Source organism: Nothoprocta perdicaria, unplaced genomic scaffold (genome assembly GCF_003342845.1).
Source record: "Nothoprocta perdicaria isolate Ctin4 unplaced genomic scaffold, notPer1 scaffold_78, whole genome shotgun sequence".
NCBI lineage: Eukaryota > Metazoa > Chordata > Aves > Tinamiformes > Tinamidae > Nothoprocta > Nothoprocta perdicaria.
In genome coordinates this window covers 3,087,678-3,115,287 of record NW_020456065.1, presented here as the reverse complement: position 1 = coordinate 3,115,287, position 27,610 = coordinate 3,087,678, and the positions used below count along the sequence as shown (strand labels likewise).

Below are 27,610 nucleotides of genomic sequence, written 5' to 3'. Positions count from 1 at the left end.
TATGATTCTATGATTCTATGATCTTCCCCTAGCAGCCTTCCTTTCTGTGATCACTTACCTATGGCTTATGCTAAAGGAAGAGCAATAATGAAACACTTCTGGTATTTATGTACACTAGAATATAGCACCACACTAGCTAACCTTGTTCTAAACAAGCCTTGTAACCTAAATTTTAAATTAACCAGCCCAGAGGAATTCTACCAGAGAACACTAAAAATTAAAATCTGTTACCAGCTTTTCTCCTCCCATCATCGACAAGACCTACGAGCCATCCTACACACAACATGAATGTAAAGATCCTTCAAGCAAGCTACTGTTTATTTACTTTGTGTAGGGCAGCTTGATGTAGCCTGAGGAACCTGCAGTCTTTAGTATCTGAAAAATCCTGGGAACACGAAGAGCTGACAGCGTCACTTCACATAACGTGCTTTCATACTTTCATATTTCTAAAGGTTGACAAAACAGTCGCAATACCTACAATTTACAGTATAAACCTCCTCCAGAGCAGCTTGAACACACTATAGTACTTTCAATATTGTAGTACAGTCAAATAGTGTTATCTTTTAGATTTGTCTTTCCTTATCAGTCATCAGCATCTCAACTGGCATTACAACAGTAAGRCATCTGAAAACCTCCCCAGGCCTTTTAGACTCATTTACTTCACTTCCCTCTGAAGTACAAAATCTTGACTGGGCCACCATCAAAAGCTCTGATGTACATGGTTACTGTCCACACAGCCAAATCCGATCCCAGTTTATAAAACTGGTAACTCTCCTGATCTCCATAACAAGTAAAATAACATTGTGGGACCTCTGTCTCCCTGATATGTGCCTATTCGGTATAACAACAGCCAGAACATTTAGTTCTTGGCATTTTCATGGCAGCAATTTAAGCTGTGAAACTGAAATGGAAAAAAAATTAACATATCAGTTTGACACAAGAAGCCACGTGGGGGCTTTTAAGAGTCCACCTGCAGGGACTTGAGAACACAGGTCACCTAGAAACACTGACATCACRAGACACTGCGTTTATTTGGAGAATAGGTGTCATTTCAAGCAAGTAAGTGATGACGAGTTCAGAAAACTAAGCAAGCGCTGGTGTTCAGTACCACAAAGGACTACGCTCCTCAGCTGGACTGTGAAACTGTTCCCTCTTTAAGCTGCTTATAAAATGCACACTTGTAGGAGCGCAGCAGACACGTTCCCCCATCTGCCACACCAGGAACCAGCCCAGGAAGAACGCGGAGGCTGCACGAGGAGAGGCCGAGTGCCGCGGGCCGCCTCCGCGGAGGCCGCGCTCCCTCCCGCCTCTCCCGGATCCCGCTGCCGCGCGGCGGTACCTGGACGCGCTCTGGGCGGGCTGTGCGCCGCCGGAGGGGCCGCTGGCGTCCAGGTCGTCCACGGGAGACGTGCAGACGGGCTTGCTGGAGGCGAACTCCAGGGCATACTGCAGCACATCTACCAAGGGGAATCGTTTAGGACCAGAACCATAGCTTAAATATCTGTTAACCACAAAACGTATTAATGCCGTGACTCACAGATACAGGAAAAAAAAAAAAAGAAAAGGAAAGAAAAAAGAATAAAAAGAATAAAAAGAAAGAAAGAAAAATGGTTTTCTGGTAGGCTACAATTAAATAAAAGAAACCTTTCCTAATATATTTATTGCATCAAAAGTACCACTCTTATACAACCTTCCAAGTAAAACAGTAAAAAAAGAGAGACAGCAGGGAGATTTAGAACAAGTAACTCCCACACATGGAGTGTATAGGCGAGYTATTTTGTTCTATATAGCCCTCTTTACTTGCATTTACACTGAGAACAGTTATCTATAGTACCGTTCTAATCTCTGCTGTAAAACCGTGAGGTATTCTCTAAGTCTCTTGATTTCATCCCGTTTAATTCTTGTTATTTCTCTGTTTTTGTGCATGTACCTGTAAAACATGAAAGTCAGAAAGAGAGGTCAGCCCATGGTATACAACACCGACAGTGAAGTCTGCACCCATCAGCCACAGCATTTACTGCCAACAGAAACCTCCTGCTCTCTAGAACCTGATTTATTTCACCTACAACACATTAAGCYGTAAAACAAAGCAAAGCAAAGCAAACCCCTAAATCCCCCTCCCATAACTTCCAGATGATGGAAGGAACATTAACCCCATTCTTCACCCCAATTTTAAGAAGCTCTGTTTGTATCATAGATGCCTCTCTCAAATCTGTATGGAAACACCTATCAGAAGACTTCTAAATTAGGTGCCGTTTCCAGCATCCATGCAGCAACACTCCTGTTTCATTGCTCAGACTCACAAAAAACACTTGTATTTAACTCAAATCCATGATGATATTTCGCCTCTACATATAAACAGCATTTAYTGATGTTGAGAATCTGTATGCTGTTTCAAGTTATCTTCATTCGAGCCACGTAGCGTGTCTGAAACCACGTGGAATATGAGACTTCTCTTCCTCTTTCCCAGAGGGAGCAATAAACACACCTTTAATGCCCATGTGAGCTTTCAAGGCGTTTTGCCTGTGTATACAACTAGCTAGCAATAAACTGCATTCAGGACTGAACTGTAAGCAGGTTTTTGCACAAAGCAGCATATCTGAAACTGTAATTTCATTTTCTGAAACACTGAAACCCATAAAATTACAACTAGTCCAGCTAGAAATTTACTGTAATTTAAGTCACTGTGAGATGCACTAGCAATTTTACCAAATTGATGAGATTTAATTTATATTCATACTAGGGCTTTGCTGACAATATTATACTGTACCTGTCCAGATATAAAATTGGAGGAAATTCTAATTTGTTGTGTATCTTCTCTGGTCTCCCCAAAGCCTGATTAAACTCAAATCTTGAGAGCTCGAAAGTTAAGACAGGAGGAAGTTCAGTGAACCAGTGCTGAACAAAAGAAAAAAAGAACAGAAAACCCCACAGTCAATGCCTGCAAATACCAATATTTCAGACACAACAGTATCCCACTTGCATACTGAGAGCTGTGTGAGAAATTAATTTTAAGATAGTGAGTCGGTGTAAGCTTTCCAAAGTCCCATCTTCTAGCTTCCCTGCAAAATAAGACCACATTTGCCTTGCTCTGTTTGAAAGCAGCCACATCTATRGACATGGACCCCATCCTTCCTTCAATTTGGCTTTTGAGTTTCTTGGAACAAGAAGCAACTCTCTGCTCTGTGCATGCTGACATCCTACTCCGTGGCTGGGCATTTGCAGTAATAAAAATAACGACAAAGCTAGCTGAACACACAATTAAAAGCAGTGCATGGGAACAAGAAGAAAGGAATGTTACTTATTGGATAAAATGATCCCCACATCCATTAGCACACCAGGAATATCTGATAACTGCCCTGGCACAAATACCACGTGAAGTCTTTGTTTAGAAGACAAAGCCTTTGTACAAAGTGTGAGAAATGCAGCTTTCTTCAGTAATTCCAAATCTTCCAAATTTCCACAGTAACATTTCTGGGGCGTTAGCAGCTGATCAAAACTACCAACAGCAGCAGCAGGCATAAATTAATTTCTGAAGTCCAGGAAAATACTACTTATTTGCTTGGCCCCAGTAATTTTACAGTTATGTATTTTTGGATTAGGACTTAATGCATTAACGTTCTAATTTTGTCACCATTGTCGCTATGTTATAAGGCTATTTCACTTCCATRTTCACAGGCAAAGAAGCTGAACTGATTAAAATCCAGGCAGCTTCACAGAATTCAAAGCTCAGTGCTACAGAAGAGCATATGATCATCCATTTCCCGTAGCTTTCCACTACTGTAGTTTCAAAAAAACCTCAAATAGGAGAAAAAAAACCCCACAAGCCTGACATTTCTAATGAGGAATTTATAGCTGAACTGACATATTATGCATGAATGGACACGAGTTTTAACTACAATCTTCAGCTTATAAGATGGAACWATTTTGCTTTCATGGTACTACATACAAGATTACATATTGCATAAAGGTACCACGCTTTGAACTGTACCAAGATATGAGGTGTTTATTTTTTCTCCTTTCTATTTCAGAAAACATGCTCATTGCAATAARTTGCTTATATATGTGCCGTATTAAAGAAGAATATATTTTATTAAAAATATATTTATTGAAAATAATATTATAGACACACACACAATTTGGCTGATTGTTATTTGATAAAAARTAGCTAACCAGAAAAAGGGAGTGCAGAAATAAACATATAAACCTTTTGCTGACCACGCAAAACTGGAAATATAACTTCAAATTAGAGAATGACTTCAGTATGGTTCCTCAGGCTTTGTGATTAAACACCAGTATCTATGTTGATGCGATGAAAAGAAGTAGGATTTCATGCTAGTAGGATTTACTGCCAAAGATTGGCGCCAAGAAAGAAGCTGTATCTGATCTTTTTGTTCAGGTAGAACCCACCTTGCAGGATCTCACATCCTTAGCGCCCTTGTGATGAAACATGAGGCACTGTGTAAAGCAGAAGGGGCTCAACCTTTAGGGGCACCGTCAATGACCACATTTTCCCACCAATAACCTGCAGATCGTGACTTTAGAGAGCCCTGCCACAAAGAAACACCGTGTAGGGTGGGAGGAAGAGGGCTGCTCTGCAGCTAGGCCCGGGCCCAGGCCCAGGCCCAGGCCCAGGCCCAGGCGCGGCAGCGCGCGCGGCTCCCCTGCTGCAGGCTCACTGCTCCATGTGGAGCAGCCGCGTTCAGCCGGTGGGGAGCAGCCCGTGCCAAGCACTGCGGTGCTTCACCCGGCCACCTTTTAGTCCCTGCTAACTTGGTGACCTCTGAAGAGCACCAAGAGATGACAGCGGATACCTCAGCAGAGGTAACGGTCCCCTAAAAGTAACAATCCAACTCTGCYGGCCATTAGGACCCGTAGAGCTGCGATGAACGGCTGTCACCTTAAAAGAAACAAACCAAGAAAGAAAATACCAACGGCCTGCTGATTGCTCATTTTTTCTCAGGAAATAGTTCAGTATGACCTGGGACCTGAGTTTAATGGGAACACTCCCAATAAATTCAGCATTCTTTGGACAGTGCACAACAGGGTTTTTCAAAACTTCTGGCCACACTCACTGCTATCAAGACGTTCACTCCAGGCAGCACTGAGTACATTAACTGCAGCTCATAAGACCTTGAGCACAGCATCCTATAGACTTCAAAATCACCATCAAAAGTTAAGAATGGCCATAAGAAGGAGCATTTAACTCACCTCCTGGCCAGACTTTGCAGAGTTTTCTGAATGGAGAGATTCAATTTCCCCTTCAATCATTGCAGCTTCTAGGCACTCGTGCAGGTCTTTAAAGCCATTCACCTGGAGTGGGTACTGGCCAAACATTTCTGTGTTTTCAAATTTTTTACCTTCATGTGAGAGAGTAAACAGACAAGGCTTTAGRCGCATACATTTAACCTAACAAAAACCAAGTTCACATGAACTAGTAAATGGAGTGATATTCCCATTTACACTCTCATAATGATGCACCTGAAAACAAGGAACTCGAAAAAGTAGCTTGAACACAACATTGAAAATGACTGCACTTTCCTCTTCATCYTTATGAAGAAGCTCATCTTTATGTTGTTTTTATATTTTTCACTTACAAGCCACACTCAAAATGACACAGGACTACAGATGAAGGCAGATGTAAAGCATGTGTAAACTCCTCTTCCAAATAAGGGCTCGGTAATACAACCCTGCTCAGACACAGCAAAGCCAGTGAAACTGCTACTAAGAGACAACCTCTAATAAGGGACAATTCTTCACATACGTGTACTTGCATAATTTAACCACAGCAAAGAATGATCAGGATTTCTGTCCTGAAAACAATACTGCCATTTTATAATAGTGTATAATGATAGAAGCTGAGGCATAGATAGAAAAATGGCCATCAGGCAATTTCAATTTACAATTTTGATTTATTTCTTCCTAAAGTCAGACAGAAGCCTCACATGAGCCAGTTCCTTTCATTATTTTTTTTTGTTTGTTTTTGTTTATACATTTCCTTACTTTAGATCTGAGAATGTAAAGGAGGGAGACAATATTCCAGCTCTTAACAACGAATATGGAGAATGGTTTTCAAATATGACAACAAAGCATTAGAAACAGTGTTCCAGACCAAGGAATAATCTGGAAGCCTCTTTAAAGATTATAGGTGCTTCATCCAAAAGTATCTTGGGATTCATTCCCTCTTGGGAGAAGGGCAGAACCAGCAACATTTAAAATGCTTCCACAGTAGCTGGCTGCCTTGAAATAAGAGAGCACTCCAGTTTCATAAATCTGCTGATTACATGCAGATARGAACAGGAAGTTTGCTGTCAAGTCTCTTCCTCCTTAGCACTCTCTGCTTCCATCTCCATGCTCCTTAGTTGTTTTAGAGGAAAAATAGTTTCAAAAGGGTGAATTATCCGCAGCAGAAATTGTCTGTAACAAAATGCAGTAACTGAAATTTTAAACTGTGTTAAAGCTGATGGAGAGAGTGCACACGAGACACTATCCCACTAAAAAATAATAACTTCMTCTCTGTACCCTAATAACAAATAGTAGAAAAAAAATACATTGTTATTCAGTTCTTGCTGTACACTTATGCTCAGCACCTTACCCTAACCTCACTGAAGGATGCACATTTGCTTACTTAGAGCTATCAGAACACTCTTTCCAGATCACTGGAATTCACTACATTTACCAACAGTCTCATATTCTCAGGCCCAACTGTTTGTCACAGGCCAAATATGAATTCTTGAAGCATATACCTGCAGACAGCTAAATGTTTCAACTGCATCATTCCCCTCTGCACTCAGGCAGGCACTGAACAGGTGCTAAAACAGAAGGCCAAGTAAATTCTTGTGCATACCTTCAAGTACACCCACTGCTAGAAATCGTCCGTAAAACAGTTCTACCATTGGGTTCTTTGGCTTCTCTCCATCCCTGGAAACATGAACTGTGTTATTGTAAGATCAAGCACAAAGCCGTAAGCCTCTACCAAATCTAAGCAGAACATTTTGAATTCATTATTGAAATGCTAAGCATCTAACTGCATGCTAAATTTTGTATTTTCTTCTAATGACAGTAATTCACATATTTGCAATGATAAAAGCTATAAGCTATATTCTGAAAAAAAAGCATTTCATTCTAGAAGTTATATCAATCAAATTCAAAATAAATACTGAAGTGGTTAAATCATAGGTGGCCTTAATAAAAACTATTTCCTCCTACACTTCAGAAAAAACAACATATTCAAAAGGCARTTCACAGATGTTTGCTTACACAAACATGAGCATTTATCTTCTGAGAAGAGAAACAGAAGCAAGCTGCAGAAGTATTTAAGCTGTGGTCATTCAAATGAGAAAAAGCCTAGCAGATTACTCACAATTCCCATCTTTACTATCTATTATTTTGGATGTCATTCAATAAAATTTCCACAATGAAATAAGGAGGTGGAAAAAGATAATTCACAGAAAATCAAAAGGTAACAGCATATATGAAAAAACATGCCAACTGAAACAAGCTACAGAGTTTGATCTGTTTCAGTCTTTCAATGAGAGTGGATTTGGGGTTGTTTAGATTGCTTTTTCTTAGCAAAATGTCAATTGTCAGAAATGCTCAACAGATGTGGAAAAAATAGTCTTACCTCTCTTCTTCAGCTTTAATCTGGAAGGCATCTTCTAACCAGTCTAATAATTTGTGTGTAAACTCACTAACATCTTGCTGTTGGAAAACACAAAATCATCAGTACAGGTTCGCATATATTACAGAAAACAAAGGGGTGTCACCCACAGCCACACTAGGTTTAAGACTAGGCCATGCTATTTTTCATGGGTTCACAGTAATGCTCCTCAGACATTGCACTGGCCTGTGACCCTCAATATTTTGGCTCAGCTTTCACACTCTGGCAATCCAAAGGCATCTTATGCATCCCATTGTTCAAACCCATTGGTATCAAGTGGTGACTGGCTTACTTTCATAGAGCAAAAATACATCATGTTGTCATTAAATACCTTAACCACATAACCTCATGTGGGAAAAGCTAAAGCATCTGAAGAAACACTGTGTTTCTCAGAAAAGCATTTAGGCTCACTCTCCAAATATGAGTACAATATGAGTCCAAACATGAGACTCTCTAAACGAGTATCTGGATAAGCAAATAGTATATTTTTAATACACAGCCCTGGATATACTCCTTTCAGATCAGAAGAGTAAACCTCATTCAAAAGCTTACTTAGAAGATAAAATAAACCCCAAAAGCAACAGTGTGAAACTATTAATAAAAGTTTATTTCAACTTTAAAAGTTGAAAACCTATTTCAAAAATCAGTCAGTTTACTTTGAGATATCTAAAATAATAGAAAGAAATGTATTATGACAGGCATACTCTCTGGAACTCATATATGTGTACAGAAGTGACTGTAAGAGCTCACATAATATTACAGGCAAATAAAAAGACTGGCAATTAGAAGTTTCTTAGCAATACCTGGGGAAATTTGGGAATTTGATTGATCATTTTAAGTATTTCCTATTATTTGAAGACTTAAGAAAACATGTTTAAACTTAAATGAAAATACTTGAGAATTACCTGCTGAGAATCATTTGATTTAAAAGCATCTTTAAGGATTTCAACCGCTCTAGATGGGTCTACATATTTTCTCTTTGAACCAACTAGAAGTGCAAACAGGTACCTCAATTCACGCATGAAAGGCAGATTCCTATGTTCCTGCATTTGAAGAAGAATTAAAAACATTTTACAAAGTGAAAACAAAAATATCCTTTATAGAAAGGATACCAAAARAACTAAACATAAAATTCATAAAAATCATCACAGAAATATGTAGGCTTACCTGTAGCACTATTAAGGTGGTTTTGCATGCCTTTTAATTATAAATTTTACAAAATAAGGTGGTTCTCTAGAATACTACGAAAATGAAATTACATTTCAGAAACTGAAAGCTCTCTAAAACTGCATTTAGATATGTTTGTCTCACTTGGAATAAGTCTGAAAGGACAAGTGGTGACAGTATAGAGCTGTATTTAATAAAGAACAGTTACTCCCAAGACWTTCTACTCTGCATTACACATCCAGGGCCCATATTATTGTTTCTATTGGGTYAGTGTCCCTGATTTTGCTTGTCACTTGTCATCAAGTTTATTTGGAAATCCCTAATTAAATGAAAGCTAATGTAAACAACGAACAACAACCAACTTTGGAGACAGAGAAGGGAAAAGAAGAGATTCCCTTATCCTGAGAATTACGTATGGAATTTATTCCAGTTTTATTAAAAAAAAAAAAAAAGAAAAAAAAATAGCCCATGAGATCCTTTGTGGCATATCATTACACATCAAGCATTAACTATTCCTAAATGAACCACACGAATGTGATCTAGTAGAAGTTAAGCATGTGGGTTGGCTAAATGATAATGGGGCAATGTTACCTAAAATTATTGTGTGCCTCTGAAACTGAACAGAAGAAAAATAATTTCTAAGAGGGATCCATGGGATCCATTACTAAAAAATAATATGAGAAATAAGATGAGATATAAAAATTAGCCTTTTGACATTATTTAAAGTGACAAAACAGCATATAGCCTTACCAGTAGGTACTTTTGGAAAGGCTTTACAAAGCCTWAAGTAATATTCTGGAATATTTTGTACTAATTTTATTAAAGCTGGTATCCCTTTATGCCTCTAGGAGAATTCATGTTACGCCTRCTCTCTTCCTAGCACATTTCTAAATTCATTTTTTCACTGAAGACTCTCCCTTTATAAAGTGTAAACAGATTATTATTTCTATTGACAGAAGCAAGAAAAACAGTCTGCTTTCCTGCCTACCTATTTTCCTGAGTATAGCTCATGGAGAATAGAGCTTTTTGGCTTCCAAAAGAGAGGCAAAAGAAATACTTCCTGCCTACATAATGAAAAGCAAATAAACTGAAGCACAAACAGTCAGCATCAGAGATTAAACCACATGTTAGAATTGCTGTAAAGACCAAGTATCTCTCTCACTCCTGAGCACAGAGTTGCCACATACTTGGCAAGATATCGCCATGCAATACACACTTGTATTTAGAACAATAAAATATCATTCAGGTGCAGCACAGATGTCAGGTGCTGGTCAAACTGGTATCAGTTGGTGAGAAACTACTGCACATGCTCATTAAAGCACTCACTTCAGCCTAGCTTATGGAATTCATATAGAGTATGCATAAAGCACTTTCCATATGTAATGTCTGTTTTACTTTGGGTTTAAAAAACTTAGTTTAGTGAAAATGGTCATGTTTAGTGAAATGGGGTATGTTCTGCATAATACCTAAAATCTACTCATGTAAACTCAAGAAATTTTACTTGCTCTTCTAGTCCATCTTGCAAAACACCTACCAGTTATAACTGTGAAGCCTTGATAACAGTGAAACATTCTCTTTTTTTCCCTGAATTTTCCACAAAATATATTTCAACACAAATCTAGGCTTTTTCGTGGGCACAGGGGTTTAACATCACATTCCATTCGGAAATTTAATGTTAGATACAAAGTTAACATTACCTCCTGTTAACCTAATAGCCAACAAAAGTGGTTACAAACCACTGCAGAAAGCCTAGCAGGCTTGTGTGAAACAAGGTTCCTACCCAAATCCATTTAAGCTTGGACCATGTCACACTACTTCAAACAGCCTTAATGCTGTCTGCCATGGTTAGAATTTCTAAGGAATAGTCCTCTGGAGCTGGAAAAGGCAGTTTTACAAAGACAGCGTCTTGATGCTCTCTATTTTGTACCCCCTGTTAGATTTCAACTGCTTCTCAAACCTGAAAGCCCTGAAAGCAAGGTCAAGGACTTGTGGATGCTACTAGAACTAATTATACAGCAAATACTGAATTGCTGAATAAAAAGATAATTCCCCTATGTGGTACATTCTTTGAGGTTTCAAAAATGGATGCTGCCTTCCATATATTTGTTTTCTTTTTTTTTCTTTTTTTTTTTTTTTACTTAAAGCTCTTATTTCTGCTATTGAACATTCTATTCAAATCTGAAGTGCCAAAAGGTGAGAATGGGCTCACAACACATTCTGCTTTCTAATATTTGAAAGGAAGGCACACAAGGCAGTAATTCACTGCTAACATAATAGAATAGGGGCATCAAATGTCTTCAAGTTGCACACAGCCACTTCCTCTCCCCATTCCTCATTTGTAGCTATTCCATAGCACATAACTCAAAGTACCTCCACAGAGTCTTTTTCAGAAGGCATTCATGAAGATAGAAAATTTGGTCTCTTTTGCCCCTCAGTTCATGACCATTTTCCCCTCATTCATCTGAGGTCACAAGAAATACGAGACAAGTGACACACACTCTCCACAGCCCCAATCGTACATGAGTACCAGAATAAACGTGGGGAAAACATATGCTCACAATTCCCTCACGAGAGAGCCAAAAAACACAAGCTAGTAACAGAAAGTTTCATCTCTGATCGTGAGCTGAAAGTAATGAATGTCTCCCCGCAAAACACAGAAGTGGCCAAGCCAACACAAGCAGTGTTGTTGGCAAAGCTACRCAGATTAAAAATATATGGGGTAACAGAAGAACATGCCTGTAACTGCACAGTGTGAGGGGACTACAACAAAACACTGTTGCTTATGTGAGTTGCATTCATATTACAAATGCTTTCCCACTAAAGTCAGTACTGCTACAGCTGTGTTAGCCAACTCCTTCCATTGGATCTGGTCTAAGCAGCAGAACTGTGATCAAACTTTGGATGACTTAACACCTCCTCTGTACTCTACTGAGAGACTAAAATATGTTTTATACCAGAGAAGGGGTAGGAAGCTCAGGGAAATGTTAACTGGCACCTGCAAAACTTGCATTACTTTGAAATAGCGAGCAGTGTAAAATTCCATTACAATAGAGAAATACCTGTAACTAGCAGAGAAGTTAGGTTCTAATTTTACCTTTTGGTTTCGGGGCAAGTCTTGAGCATTTGCAGGAGCATTGAAATTCAAAACTAGCCTTCGAAACTCCAGCAGGTTAAATAATGACTGTGAAGAAAAAAAAATAAAATAAACATTTCTGCAAGAAAAAAACTTTCCAAACGCACCTTAGTGAAGTGAATGTAAACATAAGCAATGCTAAAGTTTCATTTAGAAGTTACATTATTTCACTTARATTTGCTTAATGTATTTTCAATAGAGGACAATTATTTCTTGTCAAGAAAATGGCATAACTAAAAAATAACTTCAGTAATCACATAATTGAAATACTGCAGACAAGTGGAATAAATCACACTTTATAAGAGTTCCATTAACTCTGTAACTGTCAGTTTTCAAAACAAATTGAAATTAGAACCTGTTTAGCCCTTTAAGATTAATCTCATAGCCTCTTTAGAATCTAACTTCCCAATGAAGACAACGTATCTTTGTACATGCAGTTAAAATCCACTCGTATTTATCTCCATTTTTTTTGCATTCTGTCCTTTCTTCCTATTATTATAGGAGTGAATAATTTCCAACAGTGTAAGGAAACGGTCTTAAATGTTTTTGTGAGTAAGGAAATGCTGTTACAGACACTAAGGTAGGAAAACAGGCATCTACAGGCACACCTATGAGGAATACCATAGTGTCATTTAACAAACTACCCAGGCCAAGATCCTGCAAGAAGAAGCAGCTGGACAGCAAAAGCCAAGTCCAAAGCAGCAGCTCGGAAATGAAGTGTTTCACTGTCGCCTACACAGCCGAACCATTCATTGCTCTTCTGCAAGAGCAAGAACTACCTCTTAAGCTGAAGATCCAGCAGTCCTTAGAGGTAGACTTACGACCTCCACTTTATTCCTGCAGACCAGCAATTAGGCAAGGAAAGGGTCACAGACAGAGCCAAGTATTTTAAAGATGCTCATAATCACAGAAGCACATGACAGGTTTGCCCTTCTTTCCATTCCATTTGCTTTTATCATCTTTGATTTTACAATCTGTTATTTATAAATAACTTTCCCTGATCACATATTATCTATTTATTTTGGAAAGGGAGAGCTTGTCTACCCTGGCAATATGCTTTGACCCTGCAAATTGTCCCCATGCACATAAGGACTTAAAACTTCACRAACAACACATTTAGTGGGGTTTCAACTCCATAATGCCATGAAAGTGCCAGCTCCATAGTGCCATGAAAGTGAAACTCAAATTGTGACAGGTCACTAGGTTTATTCTAAGAACATAGAACACTTAAAGGTGGGAAAAAGATGCATTTGTTAAAAGTTGCGGCATTCACAACTCCCCTCAGAAAGGAGCCTTTTCTGAGTTTGACCTCTTCCCATATCCCGAAATACTGCATCTCTAAGAAAAATCCAGACAAACAAATTTGTATTTTCTATCATTTGGGGATTTAAAAAGAACACACCTACTAAAATACTGACCAGAAAAGGCCTTTCTGACCTCCTTAAATCAACACAGACAGTCAAGCAGGGAAACTTTTCTTCTTGCTTTGCTGTTCAAACAGCAGGTTCTCCTTTACCCTACCTTGCAAAGAAGGATCAAAACACTGAGTCCTTTGTTTACTTACTTAAGGAGCAGAAAATGTTAATATTTAATTCTATGTTATTCCAGAAGTTCAAACTAACTGAAGTTATATCTCATGATGTAACAGCATTCCACCAGTGGGCTTTTCATCAAGTCCAGCATAGCAATGTCTTACACACAAAATAAACCAGCTGATGATATATAATGTCCAAAGACTGGCTGCTCTCCAGGGCTAATCCAAGCGCCATCACTGCCAAGCCACAGAGCTGGCCAATTTCATAATATACACAAATTAAAGACAGAAAAATGACCAGAAGTTTATGATTTTTACCCAGAACTCAGTCCAGATATTTTTCAGAACAGCCACATTTCTTTAATCTATACTTTTGATCTGTGAACATGGAATTTCGTACTACTAAGCTGAAATTCTGCTCTTTCTGCCACAAAGAATAATTAAGACGATTATTTAATACTTTCCTTTTCAACACCTTCATTCTGTTCAAGATTTCTTGATATTTTTACATACTAATCTTTTCAAAAACTGAATCTAGTTTCACAGTATATTTGTGGATCACAGCGTCAACCACATTTTTGCACAGGAATAGTATTTTACAACACACAGTCACACTCGGTCAGGCACTGCCAGCAGTGCCACCAGGACAGCACCGTGTTGTAGCTATGGTGTGCTGAGCCTCACTGGCTTCAGGAATTTGTCTCTTTATGGGAAGAGAAGCATGTGCAAAGACAGGACTTCACAGATGATTGGAAATCAGACACTGYCATGTAAATATGCATCCTACAAGAGTGTGTATGAGGCCAATCACTTTTTGTTGTTGTTGTTGTTCAGACAATAAAGAAAGGAGAGGAAGAAAACGGGAATATCACGGYGCAATGACAGGACGATTCAGCTCTGAAGGGACCTCAGGACTTCATCCAGTCCAACCAGCTCAMAACCAGTCAGCCACCAGAGCAGACTCGCCTCATCAGGGCTTTGTCCACTCATGTCCTGGAGGCCTCCAAGGACAGAGGTGCAACAGTCTTGTGAAGAAACTTGCTCAACTGTCTTCAGCATAAAAAAGTTTCCTGCTGGCTCTGGCTGGCTCCTGCTGGCCATCCTCTCTGGCTGGCCTGCTGGTAGGGGCAGGAGGCTGTTGGGTCCCCTGCARAGCCCTCTCTCCTCCAGCATGAACAACCCCTGGCCCTCAGACACTCCTCATGGCTTCAGCGCTCCAGCTCTGACCATCTCCAGGGCCCTCCATGGGACTCACTCCACTTCTCAGTGTCTTTCTTGAGGCAGGTGGGCCAGAACTCCCCTCAATGCGCCGTATGTGCCCCCCGGCACCGAGCCCGGGACCCAGCTGCCTGTCTTTGTGACCAGTGCCCACGGCTGCCTGTCGCTCCGCGGGATGCYGCTGTCGGCCCAGGTTCCCCCGGCCTTCCCAGCAGAGCTGCTCCACACTCGGTCCCTTCCTGCCAGTGCCACTGCAAGGGGGRCCCCCTCCCTCCCTCCCTCCCTCTCCAAGGACAGTATTCACTTTTGTCTTTGTTGACATTCAGAAGGGTCCTGTCAGCCCCAGACTGTCCGTGTTCTGCTGAGTGGCAGCTCGTATCTCTATGAGCTCCACATCTCCATCTGCAAACAGGGGCATGGGGCATCTTGTTGAAGAAGGCTGAGGCAAAGACAGCATCAAATACCTCAACCTTGAGTCCCCTGTCTCTAAATCATCTGCTATATTTAACAACCCCATGTTCTCCTTGCTTAGCGTTYATATTACCAGGAGAGGAGCACAATTTCTTGTCGTCCTTGATGCCTCTTGCAAGTCTCAACCCCAGTTCAGCTCATGGTTTCCTAACACCAGCCCTTCATGCCGGGGCAGCGTTTCTGAATGGCTCCTCAGCAGCCCATCCCTGGGTTTCAGAAACCTGCACACTGTCTGCCTCGTTTAAGCTCATTAAACTGATAGAAAATTGATCATTTTTGCTGTTTKTTCCTGCTAGTTTAATAATGACTTGCCAAGCAGGCAGACAAGCACCACAGTCATGAAATGGGTGGAATCACTGCAATACCAACTTATATCAATGCAAAATATCATGAAAAGCAACATTTTTTTCAGGATACCTGCTTCCCACTATATTAAACAAACAAACAAAAAAAGCCAATCCACACACCGCAATACCAGTTTCAGGAATTCAAACTAACAGTGCTGAAGAACAGCAGATGTACTATAGCTTCCATCTGCTGTAGAAGGCGAAGACACAGACATATTTTCTATATCACTGCAGGAAACAAGGTAGAATACTAATTTCAAAAACAGAAGACAGGAAAAACTGTGATTTTGCTGAGTAATGCCTATCCTCGTATTATTTTGTAAAATACGTGAAATATGATCTTCAGCACTGATCCACTATTTAACATCTCACAGAGACAAATTATAGTTTCAAAAGCAGCCTCAATTTTACTTAAGACACCTTACCTGTCTTTTCCTCCCTGAACGTCTGGGATTATCAATTATAAGGACCTTGGCAGAATCTAGGATAACTAAATAACAGGAGCACTTCTTAAAATTGATGGACTGTGATGTTGCATTAACACAGCAAGTATAAAAATTAGCATTATTAATTCCATTAATTAAACCTATTAAAGGAAAAGTATTCCTACTCTAAAATTATTAATGTCAGTTCATTTAGTATTTTAATATTCTGTTAGCAAAATATTATAATGATTATTGTTAATCATTAGTTATTAACATTATTAATGATTTGTTATATATCATACTTCTATGAGTAGAAATACCCATCTATACCCAGGTAAGAGATGATCTATTAGGATGTTCCCTTGTGACTTTAGACAGGCTCTCTTGAGAGATTCTTTCACGTTCTGTAAATACAGGACACTAAAACCAGCTGTTTCAGTGACAAATGTACACATGTCATTTATTTGGCAAGCAATTTTCTATGCAATTCCATCTTCAGAGAACAAAGAATAGCCTTTTGAGTAATAATTGGTGAATTTTCAACACTGATTACCTTTCTAAAACGTTTCAAGAAAAAGGCAATTTGTTAAGGAGCACTGCATCCCTCCATTTCATTTGTAAACACTAAGCTCAGAAGGCAGGAATGATTCCAAAGCTGTCCTCTGAGATCTGATGGTATTAAAGCCATTTCCACTACCAGTTCTAAACCAGTCAGCAAGATGCCACAAACATTCTCATTTGGCAAGAAATTAGCTATGATGTTTAGGTATAAGGAATGCATTCAAAGACTGTTTTAACGGCTGCAGAAAACCCAATCCACTAAGGTGATAAATAAGAAAAAATATCCTGCTTACAAAGGAAGCTTAGCAGTCAAAATGGCACATAGACGCTGCTAAGACAGCTGGCACAACGTGAAATGCTGCCATCGTTCAAGATGCCCTTCTGTTTTTCACAAGAGCTTCCATCGCCAAGAAAACCTCCTTCATTTCCATCCCTGTGGCATGCTARTTTGGAGGGCTCCTTTCCCAAAGGGAACTGCCGGAACAATGGACACGGAAGCCACTGCTGGTGTGGATGAGCATGACAGCACCAATGTGTCAGCAGCAAGAAAGACAGGGAGTCTCTCCAGCCAAGGCTTGAGATTTAACAGAAGAAAAACACGAAGACTCACTTGAATGYGAGTCTTGGCACGAATAATTTAGTGAGGATTTAATTTGGCTAGAAACCTATATCTCAAGATATATTTTTAGCAGAGCTTGAAAGCAACCTTATGAAGGAGGGAAGCAAAGCATGGATCAGCAGAACTCTTAGATGTACTTTAGGTACTGACATTAAACTAATACATGATCTTACACAAGCAGGAAGCTTATATATGCAGTAAAGCATTGCAAAATCCATATTTACGTAAGCTATCTTGGGCCTTCCATGCAAGTCCAGTCTCACAATTATGCTGTTTTTRAAGCGCTGAAGCAGAGATCATATCTGCTTCTTTTCGTGTAGTAATCATAGAGCAATCTTAAAAAACGAATACATTATTATTGTTCTAAAAATAAATAAGCAGAAATAGAATGTTGCTCGTTTCATTAAGTGTATTACTTGGAACAGATTGCCTCTGTTCATGTTGCCTCTGAACATGACAAATTAGACTCACATTCTTACTTTGCTTTAGCAACAATATCAACATTTTACTGTATACAGAGCTAGCTAGCTGTCACTAGGGTTCTTTATTCATTCTGCTAGTCTTAACTAAAGGAAGTACAGAATGGCACAGGCTCTATGCTAAACCCTGCACACATTAGCAGTATGAATCTTGAATTTATTGTTTACCCCCATTAGCATTACTAAGGATTCCAAAATAAAGTAGTCCAAAGTATTGACTGAGGTTTTTTGGGGACTTAAAAACACCTGCAACCTCACTCACAGTATCGGTGTCTAGAAAAGCAGGGAATTGTAAAAAACAAGCAACTTCACTTACAACTAAGTCTTCTGTCCATCCCTCATGTCTTTTGGACCTTTTATCATTATTTCTCCCCCTCTTGACTCTCTCGTCATTAAGGCCTTCCCCACCTTTTCATTTCAATGGTTATTTTATCCTTTGGTTCATTGTCTTGAACCTGCTCTTCTGACACTGAAAGCCCATGAAGGGCTATGAGCTGCCTCTCCACTCACTCACTGTGCTCCTTTCCACCCCGCACCCACTTGTGCATGTCTTATCCACGGCAAGTAGTAAACCCTGCTTATCAGAATAGAGAAGTAATAACTGGCATTAAATGCAGCCATCAGACCTATACTGAAGCCTACAAATACATCACACAGCGCTACAAGGCAGTCAGGAAGGATACTGCTATATGAATTGCTCCTGTATGACTTTCAAGGCAGACAAACTAAAGGAAAATTGACTGATAAATATATTTTGCATAAAACATAGCATTGAACATGACTATAGAAAATTCTAGAGATATTCTGAACACACACACAGTAGGCCTGCATATTGTTTTTCACCTTTTAGACAAAAGTACCTTTGGAAAACAAGGAAATCCCCTAAAATATACTCCTGCTTTCCTCAGCTCTCAGAAAACCTGGCACATTCAAAGCATTTACTGAAAATCCTCACCCTCTTTAGGAAGTCGAGTAGAAGGATGAGGGAAAGGAAGAGAGAAAAGCAGCTTAAAATCTGGGACTTGGGCAAGTTCTTGCTCAAATCTACGTATTAAAGTATACAAGAGGTTCCTTTCTCTCCCTCTTCCTCTCCACAGCAGTGCCCCTAGAGGCTGTTCATGCCCATGGCCTGGCTCATGCTAGAACTAAGGCACAATGACCCCACTGGGTACAGAGTGATAAAGGTGAGGAAAATGTTTGGGGTTTTCCAAAGTCACAGAGCAGCAACTGCAGCTCTYAAAAGCTTTGAAAAGCATCTCAAAAAGCACAGTTTTATTCATGAACAAGTCAACAGCTCAGCATTCCACACTAGTGAAAAACGAAGTCTAAAACGCAGTTTTAAGCTGTCAGGTTTTGTTTTTCCAAAAGGCTTAGGTGTAACATGGCAGAAGATGGAAMACAGCTTTCATACTGTTTGATCGAGAAAGTCAAACTGACTTAGCAGACTCAGGTTAAGTCAACAGTTTTAAATAAACACTTCGCTATGGAATTACCAGGCGACTTTAAGAGAACACTTGTTGGTTTATAGCAACAAACTTGGAACATTTCTGCAATGCAGAAGGCAGATAAGCATGATCTGAGATGCTTCCAAAAGAATTCATTTTAGACTTGTGCCTTGGCACATACTAACATACGCCAGCCAACTACTCTGCTATTACATGCTCAAAACTAGAAAAAAAAAAAAAAAAAGGCATGTTAGGACATAAAATAGCCACCAACTCATTTCCTTACATGGTGAAAGCTCACAAAGTTTTGCCTAAATACATGAGACTTACGAAAAGAATTTGCGGCCTAACGTTAAACAGGATGCCTAAATAAATTAATGTTTTTACTCTCTATTAAACCTAATAATCAAACCTGCACACTTGTATTCAGTATATTTTAAGTAAATGAGCAATTGTATGAGTCGTAAAAGGTAAAGGCATCATCTAATGTTAAAGTTTTCTAACCCTTCAAAACAGTTTCTCAAGGTTATGTACAACTAAGGTAACGGTTTGACAAATGAGAAGGGCAACCAGAGCAAACGAGAGYAAACAAGAGCCTATAGGGGAGAACACGAAGGAAGAGGAGGAATATCCCAAATATCCCATCAGAAGAGAATAGTAGATGACAAAAGTTGGCAGAAGTAACAGACAGATCTTTACTCAACATGGAGATGGGAGGAAGGAGAACCTAATTTTCCGATTTCAATATCCACTTTCCATGAAACTATATAGATTGGCTATATCATATCCTCCCTCCCCTCTGGCTGTTCCACAAAGAARGCAGCAGAAGGAACGATACTCTAGCAGAGACCCTATTACTCAAGCAGAGATTGCACCATGGAATATCTTCACCATCCAGTCTCCCATTGGAAGAGAGGCATTGCCCAGGGAAGCAGGGGAATCGTGTACAGTCTACRCACACTGCATCATCCATCATGATCCCTTTAAGTCAAAATGACAAATAGGCAAAAACAAACAAGACAGAAGATAGATTCTTGTCACAAACTGCTTCAAAGATAGCAAGAACAATAGCTGAGCAACTAATACAGAAAGGAAATACTTGCTTGATTCTCACATGACAAGGTGACTTGCTTCCTCTCCAAACTAAAATCTTAAGAGCCAATCCGATCTTAAAGCCAACCAGGAAAGCAAGAAAGGTGCCGCAAACACAAAACAACAGAGTCGAATGCCAGACAGGGTGTCAGGGTTGCCAAAAACAGAAGTTAAAGAACAGCCAAGGAGAATTATGCTCTGAAAGACTGCATTTTTTTAGTAKTTGTTTTTGTATGTCATGAACCACTAGGTTAAAAAACAAACAAAAATCTCTTTTCTTTCAGTGACTAACCAGACTCTGTCAGACTTGTAGAGAAAATAGCATGTAAATGTCTCACCCCATTTGTCCTCTTGGGATAACTCATTTGGTAAAGTGGGGAGGAGGGAAGCTAAAATCCAGACAAGCTCTTACGAAGTCATAAGACCCAACAAAAAGCTGCAGCTGGTTCTCTGGTATGGGATGGAGTGGGGAAGAAAAGCACAACTGCATTGACTGTATTGCCTAAATAACCAATTTAGCAACAGCAACAGCATCTGCCCCATACCTTTTCCAAAGTACTGGCACTACTTTTTGTACTTCGACAAAATCCTACTTGGAGCTCAGAAGGCTAAAGTCACTGTTGTGCAGTATCTTAAGTAAAACAGCTTGGAGACGATTTGCACAAGTAGCAAGCCTGCGAACACCAGGAGACCCTCATTAGTGCATCTCTGTCCTGTGAATTACAGTTCTTCTTCCTCAGGACCTCATTCTTCTTCAGTTTGTCATGGAAAGCTGCTTGATAAGCACAAAACTATTATTATTTAGAAAGCATTTTCAGATTATAAACTCTGAAAAACAGAGAAAAAAATGGGACGCTATCTTTCACACAGGAGCCTCTGAAATCTACTGCAAAATATAAAAAACACCAAATAGTATACTCTTGTTTTGATTCTTTTAAGGATTTGATAACTTAAGTTCTATTTAATGACCACATACAAATGATAAGAATTAGAAGAAAAAAAATCTGGAAATATTCTAGTACCTCAAATTTTAGGGATCCCTTTATAAAGTTAATTTATATAAACAGCTGCAAAACACATATGGATGATATCCTTTCAAAAGTGTGGTTTCTTGAAAGATCTAGAGAAGGGAAACAAAACCTTGAAGGATTTGATTCTTTTCTTGGCAGATTACCAAGGATCAAACACACTATATCATAATGCTTTATTTGGACATATTTACTTGGGAATTCAGTTTTTAGCTCATTTTATAATAGAGTCAAAAGCCTTCAAGAGTGAGAAAGATTTTTAAAAGCCACATTGGAAAAAAATATGATGCTAATGATGCCACATATAAGTATTGTAAAAAAAATTGTTTAGGAGCTATCTAAGGAGAGGAGACTCTTCCCTACAAAAGTGGATAGTTTCCATGYGTGTATTTGTCTAGCACAAAAATACAGATAAAAGGATAGCATTTCAAGAAATGGTTGCATCTTCTTAGCGTCTGCAGTCACTTATGGCAAATGTACTTTGGAACTGCATGCCCTTGACATGTCAAAGGTTAGTTGACATAAGTCAAATAATTAGTGGCATTAGAAAAAAAAACACGCACTACCTAAGAAAACTGTTAATATATTGCATGCAATTTTAAATAGATACTTCCCAACATATATTGAAGACTTCCTTTAGAATTTGGCTTTCTTTATATTACACTAAACATTATTGTGGCTGACAGAGGTCGTATTACAATATCTAAATGTTAATTGATACAATATGAAAAGTTGCAAGRACAGCTTGCAGGCAGCGCAGACCAAGGAGTCAATCTGCCCTGTGGATAAATAAGTGTGGTATTAGCTAATGCTCTAAATTAACATGCATTAAATTTCCTGGGATGGCTGTTTGGAACATAATTCTTCCTGGCTGGCAGACAATATTAATGGCCTAAATTTTCAACCAACTAAAGCAATAAATCTTTAAATGGTTTACTTGAATTACACYTTATAGACGTAAATATAGAAGTTAAATTATCTTTTTTTGGTCAAAGCATTGTAATTCCAAGTGTCACAGACTTTCACATAATAAGGGTGATGATCATAAGAACTGGCTCATCTTCCCCATAATCCACCTTCAAGGTATAAAGTTGCACACTGGGTATAAATAACATGAGATCATAGCTCGCATAGATTTATATATTCCCTTGCCTGTTCTTTATCTCTATGGTTACTAAATTAAAACTCAAGTTCCCTAGAAAATATTTCTTGAAATGTTTGCATTTTTCTATCAATAAATAATTTTGTTTACAGAAATACACACATAAAATCCGTCTTCCGGAGACTCTGGAAGGACTTTGGAATGGAAAAGCTGATTAGAGAAAAACAACAGAAGAGGTAAAAGCACTGAAGTGGAAATAGCTCTGCAAAGCTATGTCTTCACAGAAATGACATCTGCCTCTACGCTAGCACTGAGACAATGTGTCTGCTACTGGAGAAAGCACAGGGAGAGGGAATTGGGAAAGGAAGGGGGTGAACAAGGAAAATATTCTCAAATCTCAAGAATAAAGACCTAAAAAAACTTAAAATTCAAGCATCCATGCGAATGCCAAGTTCTCTCAAGGAATCTCTCTCTTAATCCTCATCCACCGTTCCTACTTGAATCCTGTCTCTACCTGCATACAGGGTGATCTTGCTGAAGACAAGAAGCAACGAAGGCGCTGAGTACCTTAGCCTTATTTGAGTCCCCTGCCACTAAATCATTTGCTCTATTTAGCCTCAGGCCCATGTTCTCCTTGCTCAGCATTTTATTACTGGCAGAGCAGCAAAGGCTCTTCTTGTTGTGCTGGATGCCCCTTGCAGGCCTCAATAGCAGCTGAGCTCATGCTTTCTTTCGTGGYGGGGCAGTGTTTTTGAAATGCCCCYGCGCAGCCCAGCCCAGCCCTTCCGTACCCTGCGCTGGCTGCTTGCATTGGTGCTTTGCCAGAAGTTCCCCGCTTGGCCAAGCCAGTCTCCCGATGTGTCTGCCTGTTCTCCTGAGTGTTGGGAGGGACAGTTCTTGCACGTGGGGGATGCTGCCAGCTTCCCTGAGCTCCTGTGCCCTTCAGCACCATCTCCCGCAGGATTCCACCTCCCTGTTTCCTAGACGAGTCACTGGCTGCTCTCCTGAGGCCCGGGGTGTGCTCTGCTGGTCTCCTTTTCTCCCTCCCCTCACGTCTTGGGCTGCACTCTTCCAGTCACTCCAGGCAGGGTTAGCTGTATTGCTGCAACCACAAGCMGTTCTGCCTTCTCAGGGAACAGCAGAGGCAGCTGAACATCACCCGTGGATGATCCATGCAGCACCTGCACCAGCAAGCTGCCCCTGGTGCTCTCCAGCAGTCTCCACTTGCATCCTGCTGTGTAGCCCTTCAAGCAGATGTCAGGGTGGTTATGACAGTCCTTCACACAAACCTCCTCAAGTTCCTCAAAGAAAGTTTTGTCCAAATCCTCACCCAGAGGATTTGCAGATCAGACCGTATGCAACAGCCTGGCCAGAGTGTCATTTTTACCAACTTCTTCTCCYCTGATCCCGACGCACAAACTCTCACCTTCTCCCATGCAGATACTGCACACACTTGAGCTGCCTCCTCCTATAAGGGGTGACCACCTTCCTTGCCATCATACTTGTCTTTCCTGAAGAGTCTCAAACACATCTATGAGTGCCCCCTGAATTCCTAACTCATCCACATTTTGAGTACTTTACTAGTGCATCACCTTGGAAGAGATACCACCAACATGTTGAAACAGAAATTCCTCACAGTTCCCAAAAAAAGGACCCTACAGACATAATCAATTCGCAAGGGTTCAAGGASAGACAACTACTTAAAAGGAAGGTCCACAGAGAGTTACTAGTTAAACAAACTACAACAAGACCAAGAAATCTCCTGAGCCCAATGTAATTGGAGGCTTAGGAATATTTGAGGAGAGCAGTATCACACATACTTATCTTGTTGTACTGCTCCTTAAGCATTAGAAGAACTCCTTAAGTGTTAGAAACAGCAGTGAACTGAATGAACTCTTTGCCTGCGCCTGAAGAGCCACCATTATGAAAATAACAGGATAAGTTTATCATTTGAAGTGTTTCATCTTGACGGCAATTTGTGGAAAATAGCTATTAAATATTTAGTTTACTGTGTCTCAAAATGTCAGACTGTATCAAGAGTTACAATATGCTGAATTTATTTCTCATAAATTAAAAAAAAAAAAAAGAAGAAAAATCCCTCCTATCACATTTTGGTTTCATTCAAGATTTTCCGTGGATTTAGAGACTTTAGAAGATATCCACAGAAGTCTATATATTTAACAGACATTGCTTAAAAAGAAACAGTTCTCTCAAGAGAARCATTCATAAAGTTTATGTACAAAGAATGCTTGATATTACATCAGATTTCACTAGACAAGTTGCCATATCTGCACTCACTCATTTCCCCATTAAACATATTCCTTAAAGAAATGGCTYCTTCTACTTAAGCGAAACAGAAATCCTTTATAGATAGTTGAACTAAGCTATTCTTATAAGGCAGCAGTCAGTTTTATATATATACGTCTATATATATATATACACACACACAGCCTAGAACTGGTTGTAATGGGTAAAGTAATCCCTAAACAGATACAAGTGCATCCACATAAGCCCTTCACTCCCTTCACTTCCTCTACCTCAAATCCTCTTCTCTATTACTCGTTACTTTTTTTTTCACCATACTCTGCCAAATATCTCCTTGTAGCTATTTTAGGTAAGTATTCCACAACTGAGGGAATGCCATTTCCTTTACCTGCACTGTCAGCCACCTTCTCTCAATCATTTGCTTGTTGTTACTTTTTATATTAAAAGCTTGTTCCACATCCAATTTTCACAGGTTTTTAGGCATCCACGACTGTCCCTGAAGTCATCATGAGTTGCAGTCTTTCAGGATGTCCACAGACTCAACTCTTTGCCTTCAACATGACAGATATGCAATAAATAAGTAATGCTCAAACGTGCCTCGTTCAGTGGCCAAAACTTCCCAGGAAAAAAAAACTGAGATGCTACCTACTTAGGATAACTCTCCTAACAGCGAATCCAAGCAAGGGTACACATATTTAATCAAGAATGTTCTTACCTGAATAACAGCACTAAACCAGCACGTGTTGCCAACATTCTTCAATCCTACTGGGCAGTTGTCTTGCCGCTTTCGATCATAAGGGTTTGGAGAGTCACTCCACACCTCTGGATGTGTCCTCTTTAAACTTGCTTTATTTTCTGCAATACTGGCTTCTAGAACTCTTCAGAAGAGAAGGGAGGGAAAAATGTGAGAAAGAAAAAAGCAAAAAGACATTTTAAAACACCTTTGGTTAGCGATGATGCAGACATCATAATTATAGCATTTGATTTTTTTGCTGAACTTGTTTTTAAAGCAGATATATGTGCAATTTTTTTTTTAGAAATAAGATTTCTTTACTTGCAGATGTATTGTAGTAATTCTGTTATCTTTTCAAAAAGAGTAATAGTGAATGAGTGAGTGAGTGAGTGAGTGAGTGAGTGAGCAAAATTCTTCTCTGAGAGTACTAGACACAAGAACTATGTCTATGAAAAGTCAATCATTTAAGACCCAGAGTCAAATAGAATGGACAAGATAACTGAGGCAATATTTACAGTATGTCATGCAAGGTTTTCACCTACAGAGAGATACTCTAAGTTCTATGTAAAGCACAAACTAACTGATATTTACTTGCCTGATAGGAGACCAAAGTCAACTAGGCAACTTTCAGAAAAAAAAAGGAACCCAGCTCTTCACTTCGTTTTCTGCGTCTTACAGCACTGCACTAATTGCTTTACATGGCAAGTAATTACTTTATGAACCACGGATACACCCCCCTCTCCCAAACATTAAAATTGTCACCCTACAACTTAACTGCACACCACGCTGCTTGCAGGAAAACTCTTGCTACGTGACTTAGGCAGAAAGTTTGCACTTCACATGGCAGGAAGATCCAATAGGTGTTACACTCCCAAAGCCCAGCTCCACTCAACACCGTGTCCCTACCTAAACGTGTATCGTTAGTCTGGCGACAAAGGACCTCTTAATGGTCATTTGTGGTAGCCACCTATTCTAAATACGAAGATGGGTACATCGCGTGGTGCACATGGGTACATTAAAGCCATAGAAAGAATGCTCTGACGGAGAAGCAAATCTGTCTGGCTTGGGGACAGTGGACAAGGTGACTGTCCCATGCCATTCAGACTATTATACAACTGGCTGAGTTGCTACTGAGCCGCCACGTTCACCCACAGAGCATTTGTGGAGTTACATGGCAAGCATCTGTCTGCACAGTCTGACATGATAGGTGGTATGTCACATATCACTGCTTCCCAACTGCTTATTTCTGCTTCAAACTGTCCCTTCAAATTAACAAAAGGCGTTTTACAAGACTTGCAAGAACTCTGAAGATCAACTGCTTCGGGGAACATACGGCTTTGTTTTTATTATGCATTTTAAACAAGAACATTCAGAATTTGAGAGGCAGTCAGTATAAATACATTTGTTACAATAAATCTTGGAAGAATCTAAAACTTGAAGTTATCCTTGGATTATTCGGTTTCAAAATTTTGATCTTTGATTTTTGTAAACAGCACATCTTCCGAAAGGTATGGAAATTGCATATTTAATTTTTGAAGACTTTGTGCTCTCTTACTGCCCTTCAGTAGAGATCCCTGACACCTTCAAACTATGAGCAGTGAGGCAACCTAAGCCTTTAGTGGTAAACAAAGACTCGTTCACACTGGCCATTTAAGACTTGGGAAGGTAACATTATCATTGCGAACGTAATTGCTCTGAGATTACAAGTTAGCTGATGATGACATTAAAAATGAATTCAAAACAAATGCCATACATACTTAAATTAACTTCTCATCCACAAAGAATGATCTAAACTCCATAGTAAGTTGAAGGGAACTTTAAAACTGAAAGGCTCTGAGAGATCAGAACACAGATTGATATTCTAACAGAACTACTGCACGTAGATGAGGCTGCTTGTACAGCAGAGGAGAAGATGGCCAACACATTTTTCTAGGCAGCTTTTTTCCAGCAGAGTTCTGCTAAGTTCCATCTGCAAATCAAAGCTGGGACCCTCACGAGAAAAAATAGCAGTACCCAAGTTACCTAACTATGGGAGATTGGTTTCCTGTGCCAGAAAACCACTGCAGGCCCTTGTTCCTCACACAGAAGCAGACCCCAACAACAGTGGCATCTACCAATTTATTTACTTATTAAAATTCCTCCCTTGTGTTTGTTTTCTTCTTCCTACAGCAGGAGAGGGATTTCCTCCTCCTTGAGGACTCTCTTTTAATTTTGCTTTCATGTTTTAATGAAGTATTTAGCTCTTGTAGCTTCATGAGATTCTTTCCTGCAAAAAGGTTCCTTATCACACTCTCTGTTCTCAGCGAGCAGGTGCCATACCTACACACCTTA

The 27,610-nt window shown here is 39.6% G+C and overlaps 1 protein-coding gene across 3 annotated transcripts in view; it reads right to left on the bottom strand.

Moving 5' to 3' along the window:
• USP25 (ubiquitin specific peptidase 25) overlaps window positions 1–27,610 on the bottom strand; it is a 71,812-nt gene that overhangs the window by 27,354 nt on the left and 16,848 nt on the right. For all 3 annotated transcript variants that reach the window (XM_026051640.1, XM_026051642.1, XM_026051641.1), the window contains 9 exons: window positions 25,262–25,424; window positions 11,922–12,008; window positions 8,566–8,703; window positions 7,625–7,701; window positions 6,848–6,921; window positions 5,212–5,360; window positions 2,771–2,898; window positions 1,835–1,930; window positions 1,340–1,501 (listed from right to left, as the gene is read on the bottom strand). In XM_026051640.1, the coding sequence (XP_025907425.1) occupies window positions 1,340–1,501; window positions 1,835–1,930; window positions 2,771–2,898; window positions 5,212–5,360; window positions 6,848–6,921; window positions 7,625–7,701; window positions 8,566–8,682 (803 nt within the window). In that variant the 5' untranslated portion in view covers window positions 8,683–8,703; window positions 11,922–12,008; window positions 25,262–25,424. The remainder of the gene's footprint in view (window positions 1–1,339; window positions 1,502–1,834; window positions 1,931–2,770; window positions 2,899–5,211; window positions 5,361–6,847; window positions 6,922–7,624; window positions 7,702–8,565; window positions 8,704–11,921; window positions 12,009–25,261; window positions 25,425–27,610) is intronic.